The following is a 16,091-nucleotide window of genomic DNA, read 5'->3' on the forward strand; positions in this document are numbered from 1 at the left end:
TTGAATTTGGAAATAAAAATATTGTTGAATAGAAGGAGTAAATTAGATAGCATTTATGATGAGAAGAGGACAAACCAATAGAATTTTTTTTCTGATCTTGATCCTCAACATTCTTGGCTTCTGCAGCATTTGGTACTGTCAAACATCCTTCTTCCTGGTTATGTTCTGCTCTAGGTTTTCTTGACACTGATTTCTCTTGGTTCTGCCACTTACTTGGCTGTACTTTTCAACTAATTTTTCTTTTTGGGTGAGACAGTGTGGGGTTAAGTGACTTGCCCAGGATCACACAGCTAGGTCATCTAGCTGCCTCCTTTGGCTGCATTTACTCAATGCTGCCATCATCTCCCTTGTGCCCTGGCCTGTCTGTGTGAAAACTCCCTCCTAGTTTCTCCTCTCTCTCTAGTTCTTTGATCTCATTGCATTCTGCACATTCACCTGTCCTCTCTATACCAGTGATTTCCAGATGTATGGACACTCAACTGTAGTCTCTCTTTAGTTCCAACAACAACTGCCCTGTCTCATACTGTAAGCATCTCAAATGCAACATATCCAAAATAGAAGTGATTATCTTCATAACAAAACTTTTTTTTTAATTGCATATTTCTGAAGAGCGTGCTGGCATCCTTGCAGTTGCCCAGGCTCACAATTTTGAGTCATCCTCAACCCTATTCTTTCCCATACATTCCATATCTAATTATCTGCCAAGTCTTGTTTATCATACTTCAGCATTACTTATATTTGTCTCTTTTACTGTATTTTCCCATAGTTCAGGTCTTTATCCCCTCTTATCCAGACTATAGAATATCCTTTGAATTTCTCTTCATCCTCTCCTTTTTCCATACAACTTCTTAATGGTGTGACCTAGCCCAGAGGCTTCACTAGTTCTAAATTGTCTCTAGAGTAAATAATCTGGCTCCAGACTTATTACCTATTATTATCATTGTGTACTCTACATTCTTGCTTCCTGTCTAATTTCAGAACACTCCATCCCTGTCCTTCTGCCTATACCTGAACACATTCACTTTTCAGTTTCCCTAACAATCCGTAGTTTCCTTCAAACCTTACTTAGTTCATGTGATACCTCTGATCCAAGGTCTAACATAGTTACTTTCTTCCTCCACTCCCAGTTATATTTGTATTTATTTCATATCTATTTTGAATTTACTAACCTGTATTCATTTTGTTTCTTTGTGGTAGGAGATCAGAAATTGTAAAAATTATATTTTGTGTCATAATTACTTCACAGTGATACTTGAGTTAATTTCCTCCAAGATCATTGATCATAATTACCAAAGAAATAATTGAGGTTCACATAAGCGATTAATTTTAAGCCATGTTGTAAATTGTCATGAGATACATATTTCTTAACACGAAATTATGCTTTCAAGAAATGCCAATGAAGGAACCAGAAGTTATTCTTCATTTATTTCTTTTAGGAGCAACATCCTGAAGAAGACCTGATCAAAACCAAACAAGATGAAGTGAATGCAGCTTGGCAACGTCTGAAGGGTCTGGCCCTCCAAAGGCAGGGGAAGCTCTTTGGAGCAGCTGAAGTACAGCGGTTTAACAGGTACCAACCAACCCCAGAGATCCTTGGGAGAGAAAGAGAGATGGGCACTTGTGACAGAGCAGATAAGATTTTGATATGTGTGGAAATCATCATAAAATAATCCTAGAGCTCCTTCTCCTTGGTGTTCCTGAATTCTTGTGAATGAGCTACTACTATGTGTTTCTTTTAGAGATGTGGATGAAACTATCAGCTGGATTAAAGAGAAGGAGCAGTTAATGGCCTCTGATGATTTTGGCCGAGACTTGGCCAGTGTTCAGGCTTTACTACGGAAACATGAGGGACTAGAAAGAGATCTTGCCGCCCTAGAAGATAAGGTAGGTTTGACAGGAAACTAATTCATTCATTTGGGTAAACAGTGGTCTTAGAGGATGGTAGTTACTTAGAGTTAATGTGTTCATAGGTCAAAGCTTTGTGTGCTGAGGCAGACCGTCTGCAGCAATCTCACCCTCTGAGTGCTACTCAGATCCAAGTCAAGAGAGAAGAACTGATTACAAATTGGGAGCAGATCCGTACGCTGGCAGCTGAAAGACATGCACGCCTCAATGATTCTTATAGGTAGGGGAACACTTTTCTATATCACTTCTACTTCTCCCTGCATTCCTCCTCTTCTCTCATTACAAAGAGTCATTACAACAATTCTTTTTAAAAGAGAAAGAAGAGAAGAAATTTAGAGAAACCAATAAACACCTGAGAAGAAAATCTGACTAGATATATAATGTTAAACACTTATGGACTCTGATCTCTGCAGGAGTAGGGGATATGTCCTTTCTTTTTTTTTTTTTTCTGTGAGGTGCTAGGCTTACTCTTCATAATTTTGTTTATTGTTTTTCTGGCTCTGCTGATTTCACTTTGCATCAGTTTATTTAAATTTTTCCATGCTTTTTCATTTCCATTATTATTCATGTTCCAGAATTTCTTTACCTATTTCCTGTTTAGTGGACATCTACTTTGTTTCCAATTTCTTGCTACCACAAAAGTGCTATTTTTAAAGACGTTTTGGTGTTCATGGGGTCTTTTTGTCAATAACTTCCTTAAAGCATACACTTCACAATAGAATCTGAGTTAATGGATATGGACATTTTAGTCATTCTCTTCACAAAATTCTAGATTATTTTCCATAATCTTTGGAGACCAATTTATGGTTCCACCAATAGTGTATTTTTTTTTAATACAACCTTTTTAACTCTTTTCATCTTTTGTCACCTTTGCCAATTTACCAGAAGTATAGTAAAACTTGAAGATTCTTTTGATTTACATTGAATTTATGTTTGAAATTGAAATTATTTTTAATACCATGTCTTTGCCTACCATATGCCCTTTAATCCTTCACTATATTTTAGCATGTTCTAGAGAGGTATCAGCCTGATTCAGGGATAGCCCTGTGTTTTTTTTAAGTTGGGACCAGAGGGAAAAAATTTCCACTTTTGGGTGAAGAAAAGCTCATTGTTTCTTTCTGATTTTTCAAAGACTTCAGCGCTTCCTTGCAGACTTTCGAGATCTCACCAGTTGGGTGACTGAGATGAAGGCTCTCATCAATGCAGATGAGCTTGCCAATGATGTTGCTGGGGCTGAAGCTTTACTTGATAGGCACCAAGAGCATAAGGTAACCATGTTAGGATATTCTGTAAATATGTATATCTTGTTACACATTTAGGTATATTTTTAAATTTCCAGTGATCCCAATTTCAAATCCTACCTTTCCTATTTAGTTTCTTTAGCACCTTGGGCAGCACTTTTAAGATTTCTGGGCTTCATCTGTAAAAATGAAGGAGCTGGATTGGATTACTTGTTAACATCCTTTCCAACACTAATCTGTGATCCTATGTACTTTATATATAACATCTTAAACTCTTATACTATTGCAGTCTGGTCTTTTTATTACATGCCCATTGGGTGCTAAACTTTGATATTTTTGTTTCTCGATGGAATGTTCTTGAATAATAGCGTAAGCTTTTTGGTTAATTCTACCACCCCCACTTTTTTTTTTTCTTTTTTGAAGAAATTCTTTGTTTAGAAAGGCTAATGAGATTCAGTAATCTGAGCTGTTATTTCAGACTTCTAAAAGTCTTGCAGAGATTTTGCAATTGATTTTTTTTAATAAACTTATAATATTTGGTTTTATTTCTAATTCCATGTGATATTCTGAAAAGAATTGGAAATAAAGAGGTAAAGCACTTTTTGCAAAGTGTAGAGTTTGATTTATATGAGTTTTTTCCCCCTCTCCTAGGGTGAAATTGATGCTCATGAAGATAGTTTTAAATCTGCTGATGAATCAGGACAAGCTCTTCTTGCTGCTGGTCATTATGCCTCTGATGAAGTGAGAGAGAAGGTAAATAAGATTGTGATCTGTGGAGAATTTTCTGAACCTGAGAACTTGACTACTACTCCTGTTTTCCAGGCTTCATTTTCTAAACAATTATTTTCTTTTACCCACCTACTCTCTTCTCACCCATCCCGCAAATATTTATAACTACAGATCTAGATGTACATATTTTTACATATCAGTCTTATATCCAGCCTTCACATCTCGTTACTATGTGACACAATCTTATGAGCAAGTAGTTTTTTCAAAAATAGGTTTGTTATTACATGTATTTACAATTTGTTCCTATTGCTGACCTCACTCCCAACCGAAAAAAAAAAAAAAAGGAAAGGAAAGAAAACCTCTCATCAAAAATATATGCAACATTCCAGCAAAACCTTTTTATATTGGCCCAAAATATATAACTTTCTTTGCATTTTAAGTTATAAGCATAAAAATTAAGGAGTAACCTAAATTATTAGAGGATTACCATTAATAAATAGAAGGCTTTTAGTAATGGTTAAGAAACTAAAATTTCTAAGTTGATTATTTATCATCTTTTAGATTAAAATCTTTATTTATTAGATGTTTCATTCTTTAGGCAGATACTATTTAAATAATTATCTATTAAATAAGCTTATTGTAATGTAGCATTGAATTAACCCCAGAATAAAAATAGAGAAGTAGAGTTTTCCTCTTTTAATTAGCCTCAAGACTGATCCTATTGTGGCTGTATACATACAAATGTAGGTTTGCCAAGTGTTTTATTTTTATTAACCCATCATCCTAATAAGTGATTAGAGGTAAGAAAACTAGGCTCAACATTCTTGTAATAGAATTTTCCAACCTCAAAATTTTTCACTTAGTTGTGTTATCACATAATTGTGAAGCTACAGTAATGATAATCTTCTCTTACCTTTAGCTCACTATCCTTTCTGATGAAAGAGCTGCCCTTCTGGAACTTTGGGAACTTCGCCGGCAGCAGTATGAACAATGCATGGATCTGCAGCTCTTTTACAGAGATACTGAACAAGTGGACAATTGGATGAGCAAACAAGAGGTGTAGAATTTGAATGAGAATCTATTAGGGAAATAGGAAGTTTTGGTGCTGGGCGTGGGGGAAGAAAAATCTTGTTTTTTTCCTTTTTGAGTGAATCTTGTTCCATTGGAGATAAGGGTCTTAACTCAGCAAGTGAAAGTACTGTCACTGTTCTTAAATTACTGGCATTTCTTCCTCAGCCAGTGGTGTAACTAGACCTCTCCCTAAAAGAAAACTTCATATTTACAGTCTTTTAGAATAACTATTATTCATTTTATTGAGGGCTATCAGGACTGACTTGATTTCCTCTTTTGTTGTTTCTGTTAGTGTCTCCCTGTTTTCTTTGGAAATTGATGTTCATAATTTCTTGTTCCCTTTCAGATTGAAGTAGTTCATGCCATTTACCTTTTAGAAATGACAGCATTCTCCCAAACCCTCTGTTTCCTTTTCAAAGGCATTTCTTTTAAATGAAGACTTGGGCGATTCTCTGGACAGTGTAGAAGCTCTTCTCAAGAAGCATGAAGACTTTGAGAAATCCCTCAGTGCTCAGGAAGAAAAAATTACAGTAAGATATTTGATTTAACTTCTGGTCCTTTCATAATGATCTCAAAAATATTCTATAAGATTTATCATTTCCTAAGAGAAATTCCTACACAAAATGTTTTTGTGGAAGGTGCTTTGTTGTTGTTTTTTTTTTTTGTTTTGTTTTGTTTTTTTATTGATATCCAAAATCTGAACCAGAGATCTTCAATGACATGGTGAGTTTGGTGACATGAAGCCAGGTTGGTATATTTGATTCCAAATTTGGAATTGACCTTTTGCTTAAAGATAGGCAGGTAGACATTGGCAGGTTCATAACCCTGTCTGACTTATGGAACCGAGCTGCCATCTGCAGAACTGAGAGAGAGGTCAGGACCCTCTAATAACAGGCATCGAATTCAAGACCAACAAATTCTTTAGTGCAACCACAGTTAGATTAAAACATAATTGGGGGGATGGAGGAAGAAGAAAAAAATATATAATAGGGAAAATTTTAAACAAAAGAAAAATAGAATACAACATGGATGTCATTTTGTGGTTTTCTGAGTTAATGAGCAACCCACAGGTCTTTCTTTTTAAGTTTGACCCCAGTATTCTAAAACATCTGATGAGGAAATTTACCAACCACATGCGCCTTGAGCACAAATGTAGCCTTGATGTAAGATAGTTTACTATTATGTCATAATTCTGTGACACTGAAAGGTTTGCAAAATATTTTTCCAATATTGTATCATTTAATCTACACCAGCTTCTTAAAACTTTTTCCTCTTGAAACTCCTTTTCACCTGAGAAATTTTTATGTGATCCCCACATATAATGGTATATAAAATAGGTATACAAATTGAAAAATTATAATCACAGTTGTGGCCCCCACATTCAGTTGTAAGAAACTGAATAGATAACTGAAGCAGGATTTGAATTCAGGTCTTTATGACTCCAATACACCTAACTACCTCTGCATGAATTTTAAAGTGGTATGTAATCTAATTCTATAAATCTCTGCAGTATCTAGTGCAAAGTGAGCTCAACTTGAGGAATATCATATTATTAATGAATGTTTCTGTCTTTCTAGGCACTGGATGAGTTTGCAACCAAGCTAATTCAAAATAACCATTATGCAATGGAAGATGTAGCTACACGTAGAGATGCAGTAAGTTTCTAAGTGCTTTGTAATCTGTAATCTAGAAAAGAGTCGACCATTCAAGACAAAGAAAGAAAGTCTCCTAGACAAAATTTAATAACACTGGGAGCCAAGAACCAGGAATTCACAAATGATCCTTGCCTTTCAGTTACTGAGCCGTCGCAATGCCCTTCATGAACGGGCTATGTATCGCCGGGCACAACTGGCTGATTCATTCCATCTACAGCAGTTTTTCAGAGATTCTGATGAGCTCAAAAGTTGGGTGAATGAGAAGATGAAAACTGCAACAGATGAAGCTTACAAGGTAATGTGTAACTATAACTGCTGGGAGAGATAGATATAAGGCTATAATAATATAAATAGTTTTAGGAAATTAGATGATTTCTTTTTCTTTTTTTTGCTGAGACAGTTGGAGTTAAGTGACTTGCTCAGGGTCGTATAGCTAGGAACTGTTAAGTGACTGAGGTTGGATTTGAACTCGGGTCCTCCTGATTTTAGGGCTGATACTCTATCCACTGTGCCATCTAGCTGCCCCAGAAATTAGACTTCTAAAGAAGGTACTTCCTAATTCAAGACTGTTGATGGTAGATTAGATATTGTGAATGTGAATTTCTATTACAAGTTCATGTTGAAATTAAAATTCCAAGTAGAAATATTTTTCTTTCATTTCCCTCAGGATCCATCCAACTTGCAGGGCAAAGTTCAGAAGCATCAGGCTTTTGAGGCTGAGCTGTCGGCTAATCAGAGTCGAATTGATGCCTTGGAGAAAGCAGGACAAAAGCTGATTGATGTTAATCATTATGCCAAGGATGAGGTAGCAACTCGAATGAATGAGGTAATCAGTTTGTGGAAGAAACTGTTGGAAGCTACAGAACTGAAAGGTAAGAAATACTTCATTCCTAAATTGTTGGGTTCTTAAGAATAGGAATTCCTGGGTAGTTGAGCTCTCTTAGTTTAAGACATTGTGAAATATATTGATCAGTTTTGTCAAATTTATTGTGACCTAAAAATTTATACTGGAGAAAATTATACCTTAAGAAGAGTGGTTTTGAGGATAATTTCAGTATTAGGACTAATGATTCTATGAAAAAATGATTGGGAACAGATTTAGATGCCAGACTTATGTAATAAATATAATTGAACATGGTAGATGAGATAGATGTTGTTTCCTACCATTGGGGGAAAAAAAATTGGAGAAAATGGTTAATAAATTATTCAATCTGAAAAGGGGATGGAGCTCAGTTCCAATTGTCTAACGAAATAGACTCATTTCATATCTGAAAATAAAAATGAACATTCAATTGAGCAATTATGTTTTGTATTTTCTTAGGGTTTTTTTCCTCATGGCGCTCAGAGTACTCTTTAAGAAATACTTAACAGATAGGAGACAGCACAGATTGGTTTTTCCATAGTAAGAGATATATGAAAAGTAGTCATCTTTCTTTTGCTATTGAATCACAAGAAAAGAATATAAAATAGGTTTTTGATCACAGTTTCTATGTTGTCACATGACCTCTTTAGCGCAAGTATTGACATAAAAAGTGAACCATCAGTATTAGCATATAGAAATTCTGAATCTCAGACCCTTCTCCCTGAATAGGAATAAAACTTCGTGAAGCTAACCAACAACAGCAATTCAACCGTAATGTGGAGGATATTGAATTGTGGCTTTATGAAGTAGAAGGTCATTTGGCCTCTGATGATTATGGGAAAGATCTTACTAATGTCCAGAACCTACAGAAAAAGCATGCCCTCCTGGAGGCAGATGTTGCAGCCCATCAGGTAGAGAATCTTTTCCTTGGGGATTTTCAGCACCGTAATTTGGGAATGTAGAAAAAAATGCTCCTAAACTAGTCTCCAGTCATGAGATGCCATATAATTCAAAGGGAAGAGTTCATTCAGCTTATTAAAGGTTTATTAGGCTTCTACTCTGTCAAGTCAGGGAATTACAAAGACAAAAGAGAGAGTTTCTGCCCTTAAGAAATTGATATCTTCCTGGATGTTGCAGTGGTGAAATTTACTAAATTTGCCAAAGTCCTGCATTGGTTTCTTGTTAGCCGAGAATTGAAGCAATTGGTCTAGGCTCAGAATGCCCAAAGTAATGACAGAAAGTAAACAGTGGAGAACATTTTAATCAGTTTTATCTCTTGTCTTTTGTCTTCGATCCAAGGATCGAATTGATGGCATTACTATCCAAGCTCGACAATTTCAAGATGCTGGTCACTTTGATGCTGACAATATCAAGAAGAAGCAAGAGGCCCTTGTAGCTCGATATGAAGCTCTTAAGGATCCTATGGTTGCTCGAAAGCAGAAGCTAGCTGATTCCCTGCGCTTACAGCAGCTTTTCCGGGATGTTGAGGATGAAGAAACATGGATCCGGGAGAAAGAGCCCATTGCTGCTTCCACTAATAGAGGTCAGGCCACCTCCATTATATGTAAAGCAAGTTTAAAGAGATAATACTCAAATCTAATTGAGTTTCTAATTGAGTTTTAAAATTTAAATAAGATGATATATGCAAATTATATTCTTTGAAATTTTAAAATGCTGTTATGTTATTTGTTGCTAGTTCATAATTTTGTATTCAAATTTGAACTGTGATGATGACTCCTTTGTATATAGTAGCCTTTGATGTTTTTTAAGTTGAATGGGAGAGTTCAGCCTTGATTTATTTTATTTAATGACTTGGATGAAAAAATTATGATTTCCATTTTCAGGCAAGGATCTAATTGGCGTCCAAAACCTCCTAAAGAAACACCAGGCCCTTCAAGCCGAAATTGCTGGTCATGAGCCCCGTATCAAAGCTGTCACGCAGAAAGGAAATGCTATGGTAGAGGAAGGTGAGTTTGACAGATTGTGATCATTTTTTGAATTCAAAGACAGATAATTTTCTTCCAATTTTAAAATATTATTGATGTAGTTTGTTTTGGCACAACTTCCTAATGAACAATGCTTTCCAACCTCTCCTCCAAAAAAGTTTCTTTATTGTTAACAGAACTTAAGTATCTTAGTATAGTTACAGTCCTAACATTGACCATTGTATTATACCAGGGTTTTGTTAACTATTACAAGTTGTTGAAATATGTGATATATATATTGTTCAACTGTGATTTCTTCACTCTTATCACTACAAACCTTGTCATGTTTCTCTGAATTTTTTGTACGTGATATTCTCAGGGGCAGATGATACTCAGCTTACCATAAGTTTCTCTTGGTTTATTAATTTAGAATGATCTTGAAAGAGATCTTTTGTGTACTGCCTTTTAAGTTCTGATGTTGCCCAAATGCCCAAATTTTATGGTCAAGAAAATGAGATTCCAGGTTCTTATTGAACTTTAACTCCCTTAGATCTTGGGATTCCAAAGATGTTTTTGTGTTCTTTACAGCAGGCAGAATAACTGTGATTCAACATAACATTCCAGTAATTGTTCTGGGGAAGTTTTTTGTTCATCCTCCTCTTTATTGATGTCCTTTTCTTTTCTCTCCATTTTCTTCAAAATTCATACCTCAGGTCATTTTGCTGCCGAGGATGTGAAGGCCAAGCTAAATGAATTGAATCAGAAGTGGGAGTCTCTAAAAGCAAAAGCTTCTCAGCGTCGGCAGGACTTAGAAGACTCTTTACAGGCTCAGCAGTATTTTGCTGATGCTAATGAAGCTGAATCTTGGATGCGAGAAAAAGAACCTATTGTGGGCAGTACAGACTATGGGAAAGACGAGGACTCTGCTGAGGTAAGGTCTTCTTAGAAAGTGGGAAGAGTTGAAGCATTTGACAGATAAGTATAAACCGTTTGGTTAGAATAATCAGAAAACTTGGGTAGAGTTGCCCTTTTTTCCCCTCAGCTTGAGACTATCTGACTATATCTCACTTTGTCCTTCTGTAGTAGACAATGGGAGTCCATAGAACTATAGCAACATTAAAGGTTGCTATTAACTTCTAGGTATTCTAATTAGGTGGAGGAATTTCCTAGTAGGAGGTAGAATTTTGACTTTTCATATCATCTATCAGTTTGAATTTTTAAAGAGTCATTAGGATGGATACAAAGAACAAGGTTAGGTGACATTTAATGTGATCCATGAACTTGAATTTGCATAACTTTAAATAGCCAGCATTTTTTCTCATTATGTAAAATAACAAGCAGTTTAATAAAACTTGAAATAGAGTGTATTGATAAAATAGTCATAGATTTCCCATTCATATTTTTGATACATTTAATTTTGGTTTTAGGCTCTTCTGAAGAAACATGAAGCTTTGATGTCAGATCTCAGTGCCTATGGCAGCAGTATACAGGCTTTGCGGGAACAAGCTCAATCATGCCGGGTAAAAACAACTGATATAATAGTTCCCTTTTTTTTCCTCTTAATTTAGTATGCCTTTGGATACTATTAATTAGTATTTCAAAAATAAACTTTAAATGTGTGCCTGGTACATAGTAGGCACTTGCTGAATATATATTGACAATCAGAATGAATGCAGCCTGCACTCTGAAACAAATCTGGAGGAGGAAGAAAAGGTGTATGGTTCAATATAGTTTAAGAGCATTTACTTTAAATAGCATAAAAATTTAACTGTTCTCTTCAGTGCTATGTAAACTAAAATTTGAACAATACAGAGATTGGCATGGTAGTGGTGACACCTAATCATGAAGCTTTCCCTATTTTGAAGGTACATTCAACTTAGCACTTGTGCACATGAATGCTTGTGTGTGTGTGTGTGTGTGTGTGTGTGTGTGTTTGTACACATTCCCATACACTTGAGTTAAAATTTCAACGTATCTAGTGGAGAAAACTGTAAATGAATAAAAGCAATAAGTGGGAATAGTGATAAGATGATAGTCTCTTTCATTTAAATGGTATTCTGTAAACAGAGAGTTGATTTTCTTTCTTTTTTTTTTTTTTTAAAATACTAAATGTTTTAATTTCTTCTTGGCATTGTAGCAACAAGTTGCTCCCACAGATGATGAAACTGGGAAGGAGCTAGTGTTGGCTCTCTATGATTATCAAGAAAAGAGTCCTCGAGAGGTCACTATGAAAAAGGGAGATATTCTCACGCTACTCAACAGCACAAACAAGGTAAGGTACTTTAGATTCGAGATTGGTGATCCTTCTCTTTTCATCAGGACTATTGTAGTTTCTGAATTTTTACACTTGTAATCATCACAAACTCCCTTCTCCCGTCCATTTTGCCTTCCAAATTGGGCAAAGATTTCCCCTCAATCTTGTCCTTCTGTAATTGCCCATGACCTGAAAGTAAATCCCAGGTTCGGTTTAGAATAATAAATTGTTAACATTAGAAGAGAACTTGAAAGTTGTTTAATCCAATATCTAAGGCAGTGGAAAAAAGCAGGTCTTTGGCAACCTGAAGAAATTAATTTCTACCTATTGATCTAGATAGCTTATGGAGAGGTCACCTTACTTCTTCTGACCCTGCAGATATTTGAAGATAGCTATAATTCTTCCCCTTAGTCATGTTTTTCCTGGATTAGTAACACCACCAGAGCCCCGTCCACCTCCCCCCATTATACATCCCATTTCTTTAACCTGTTTTCCCATAATATTTTTTGTACTTGAATCTGTATTCTTGATACACTAGACACAGTTAATATCTTTTATTTAATGTGTTACCTTGCATTGGTTAAAACAAGAAAAAGTCCCAGCATTGATATCTTAGTAAGCTTTTTATTCCCTAGTCTTTGCTTGTATTCAGATATAACTGTCATTTAGTTTTTTCCTTGATAGTAACCCTTTTTTTCTTTATAGTTTTTAGTATGACATTGGAATCATAATTAAAATTAAAGTACAAGTTAATAGGGCTACTTTTAGGAGTAGTATGATATCTTTGAATATACATATAAAAACGAAATTCTCAGTTTCTTTTGAGGAGCAATGTTGAACTTAAGATTCAAGGGCTCTTCTTTTTCCCTCCAGGACTGGTGGAAAGTGGAAGTGAATGACCGTCAAGGTTTTGTACCTGCTGCCTATGTAAAGAAATTGGACCCAGCCCAGTCAGCATCACGAGAGAACCTATTGGAAGAACAGGGCAGTATCGCCCTGAGACAGGAACAGATTGACAACCAGTAAGGGCATTACAGATAAGATACCAAGTCAAAGCATATCCATGCGTGTAGTCAGTAAACAATGGTTTAAATCTTGATTTTGATTTCTCTGGAGCTGAACATTTTCCTCACGTACGTCTGTACTCTAGGATGTGCTTCCCTATTCTTTTCTTTATCATCTTTAATATGTGAATGACCCCCAATTTTAACCAAATTTTCTAGCTAATTTTCCTTCCTTTTTTGTTTTTGTTTTCCCTAACTTTCATGGAGTATCTTTTTTATTTTCCCCCTAGGCAATTTTCCTTTTTGTAATTACAACCCTTTTTAATCTTTACATCTGATGTAGAAATCTCTTTAAACTGGCTTTCTGAATAGGCTTCTACTTTCTATCCCTTGTTCTATTATTCAAGCCTTGCTCAAACACACAGACAAATTTTCTAATGGGGCTTACTGTTTGTCAGTGTAATTTGTTTTGTGAAGAATAGCACTTTCCCCAAATCCCTTTGGTGGACTATATTGTGGCATAATTAATTTCAGTAATGGACTTTACCTCCCTAGAACTTTGGTAACTAGCCCATCTTTTTTTCCCCCTGCCTATCTACTTCAATTTAAAGTATCAGCTGGCCTCGTTTCTTAATTTTGTTGAGAGGAAAAAAGTAGAACTGATTGTTTACTCAGTGACTAAAGAAAACTCTTTTCTATAGAGAGTCAACCTTTATGTATTCAAAATGACAACATTCTTGAATCAGAAGGTCTTGAATTCAAGTTCTGGAATTATCATTTTCGCAGCCAGTGACGAACAAGTCATTAGTCTTCTCTGCAAAGTTGGCTTAAATCATGTTTGTCCAACTTTGCTAATAGTAAGAAAGAAAGGACTTTTGTATAGCACTTACAATTTGTAATTTGAGTCATTTTTACTATGCCATTAAGAGTTTTTTATTATGGTAGGGGGATTGTGGTTTCCATTATAAACAGTGCAAACTAAACCTGGCATTGTTTTTAAGCCCTAATGTTTTAAAACATTATATTCCAAAGGGAATTTATTGGCTTTCTCATTGTTTCCAAAGGAAACCCAATTCTGAACCCAGGATTTGAATCAAAGAAATATCTTATCTACTTCTATTGCCTCTATAACTTTAAAGCCAAGATGTTTGTTTAATGAATGTTGTCTTCAGGTTTAGAAATCTAAGATATTCTGACCTACTAATAAGTTGAAATAAATGCCATGCTTATTATTTCTTTGCCATTTGCAGATCTGCTCTGCTTTCTGACAGCTTTTGAATGACTCTCTAATCTTTGAATGGATCTTTTCTCCTCATTCCTCCAACATGGCCTCTGGTGGAGCTTCCTGCTTTATAATTAGTTGAATTAATCTCACTAATTTTTGCATGCTTTTGCTGTGCCCCCTCTATCTGTGCAGGACACTCATAACTAAGGAGGCTGGCAGTGTATCTCTACGTATGAAACAGGTGGAAGAACTGTGAGTAGGCTGAGAGCCTTTCTTGAGCCCCTGTCCATTGGTGTGCTTATTGGTCTTGCCTCTGCCACATAATTTAGAGGGAGTGGGGGGTACCTACTGCTTCTCCATAGGTAGAGTGGTGGGAAGAATGTCTGCTAGTCATCCATCTTTCATCCAAAAAGAAAAACTTTTTCGGTTGGTTGTTGCTTTTCTCATCAGTTGCTTTCATGTCTTCATGTGTTCAGAGTATCCTTGGTTTCACCCTCTTGGTTCTATTTAGCTGACCAGTCATTTTGTCAGCACAAGATTCTAAATTGCTCTTAATACCTAGTTGACTATTATAGGGAGATTCAGTAAACCTTAAATAGATGTTGATTGTTGTGTAAATTCAAGATATGCTTTACTTCACTTTTAGAAGCTTAAGTTCAATATTTTGGAGTTATGTGAGATTTTTTTTTTTTTTGCCTCAAATCATTTTTATTACTCTCTATGAACCCAATGAAATTGCAGCCTTTGTATTTTCTTTACCAAGTTAGAATATACATCTTTGATTCTTATTCTTTGTGTCAAGTCTTTATCTGGCAGACTTTTAAGTTATCTTTGAGCTATCTTAATAACACTCAACTAATCATAAACTGTGTTGTAATTCATGCCAGCATGTGTTCATTCTTTTAGAGACACATTTTTGAAAACCATTCATCATCTTTCTGCCTTAAATTAAAAAATATATATATATATTTCTCCTCTCCCCCCCCCGAGGCTGGGGTTAAGTGACTTTCCCAGGTTCACACAGCTAGGAAGTGTTAAGGGTCTGAGACCAGATTTGAACTCGGGTCCTCCTGAATTCAAGGCTGGTGCTCTATTCACTGCACCACCTAGCTGCCCTTTTTTTTTTTTTTTTTTTTTTAATATATATATATATTTCTAATCATTTAGGATGTGGTTTTAGCATAAGCTAGATGCCTGTAATATCAGGCTGCTTTCTAGTCCAACTGGCCTTCAGGGTTCTTGAAAATAATTTGTATGGGAGAAAAAAGGAAATCCTCTGTGATACGTGTTACCTTGTAGAATGTCCATTTCATCTCTTGTTTGTAGTTGCATGCTCCACATGTACCATGTGCTTTTTTTCTGGTCATTTGTAGTAGTTAGTTGTAGTATTAAGTGACAGACTTGGGTGTGCTTGGCTGTTCTGTGCTTGGGTGTTTCTTGGTATGGAGAAGGCCATTCGCCAGCTTCCTGGTCTTCCTGTATTGGAACTTGGAGTTTTGACCTGTGCACAGATCTAGGTCCTTGGTTACTGTGTGTATCATGTGCAGTAATAAACTTTTGGATTTGTGCCTTGGCAGCTCCACAGTGTTGGCTTGGTGCATCTGCATCATGAGATGATTCAACTGCGTTCTCCTTCTCAATCCTGCCAGGTACCATTCCCTTCTGGAACTGGGTGAGAAGCGCAAAGGCATGTTGGAGAAGAGCTGCAAGAAGTTCATGTTGTTCCGGGAAGCTAACGAGCTTCAGCAGTGGATCAACGAGAAGGAGGCCACATTGACCAATGAGGAAGTTGGCACAGACCTAGAACAGGTGGAGGTGCTACAGAAGAAGTTTGATGACTTCCAGAAGGTAGGGGGGTAATTGAGTTTTTTTTGTTGTTTTGTTTTGTTTTTTTCCTGAGGCTGGGGTTAAGTGACTTGCCCAGGTTCACACAGCTAGGAAGTGTTAAGTGTCTGAGACCAGGTTTGAATTCAGGTCCTCCTGAATTCAAGGCTGGTGCTCTATCCACTGCACCACCTAGCTGCCCCATAATTGAGTTTTTTGATACTGATAGTTTGGATGGGGAATTAACTAAATAACTTAAGTACACAGGGGGAAAATGTTTCTTCTATATTGACATTCTCTTTACAAATATACATTTATCCAAAATAGCCAACATTTGAAAATAGGTATAGCTTTTGTGAGTCTAGATTGAAATATGGCATTCTAGTATTATTGTCT

General features: G+C 36.1%; 1 protein-coding gene across 1 annotated transcript in view; it reads left to right on the forward strand.

The window, feature by feature from the left end:
• The window catches only part of SPTAN1 (spectrin alpha, non-erythrocytic 1), a 60,624-nt gene that overhangs the window by 14,304 nt on the left and 30,229 nt on the right, over positions 1-16,091 (forward strand). Inside the window, 19 exon segments of the mRNA XM_074293793.1 lie at positions 1,437-1,570; positions 1,740-1,884; positions 1,971-2,125; positions 3,038-3,173; positions 3,798-3,899; positions 4,795-4,932; positions 5,366-5,476; positions 6,524-6,601; positions 6,741-6,896; positions 7,269-7,473; positions 8,193-8,374; positions 8,763-9,006; positions 9,308-9,430; positions 10,102-10,319; positions 10,816-10,908; positions 11,526-11,660; positions 12,516-12,664; positions 14,064-14,123; positions 15,521-15,719. Coding sequence (XP_074149894.1) covers positions 1,437-1,570; positions 1,740-1,884; positions 1,971-2,125; positions 3,038-3,173; positions 3,798-3,899; positions 4,795-4,932; positions 5,366-5,476; positions 6,524-6,601; positions 6,741-6,896; positions 7,269-7,473; positions 8,193-8,374; positions 8,763-9,006; positions 9,308-9,430; positions 10,102-10,319; positions 10,816-10,908; positions 11,526-11,660; positions 12,516-12,664; positions 14,064-14,123; positions 15,521-15,719 — 2,763 coding nt within the window.

This window comes from Sminthopsis crassicaudata, chromosome 2 (assembly GCF_048593235.1).
Source record: "Sminthopsis crassicaudata isolate SCR6 chromosome 2, ASM4859323v1, whole genome shotgun sequence".
Taxonomy (NCBI): Eukaryota; Metazoa; Chordata; class Mammalia; order Dasyuromorphia; family Dasyuridae; genus Sminthopsis; species Sminthopsis crassicaudata.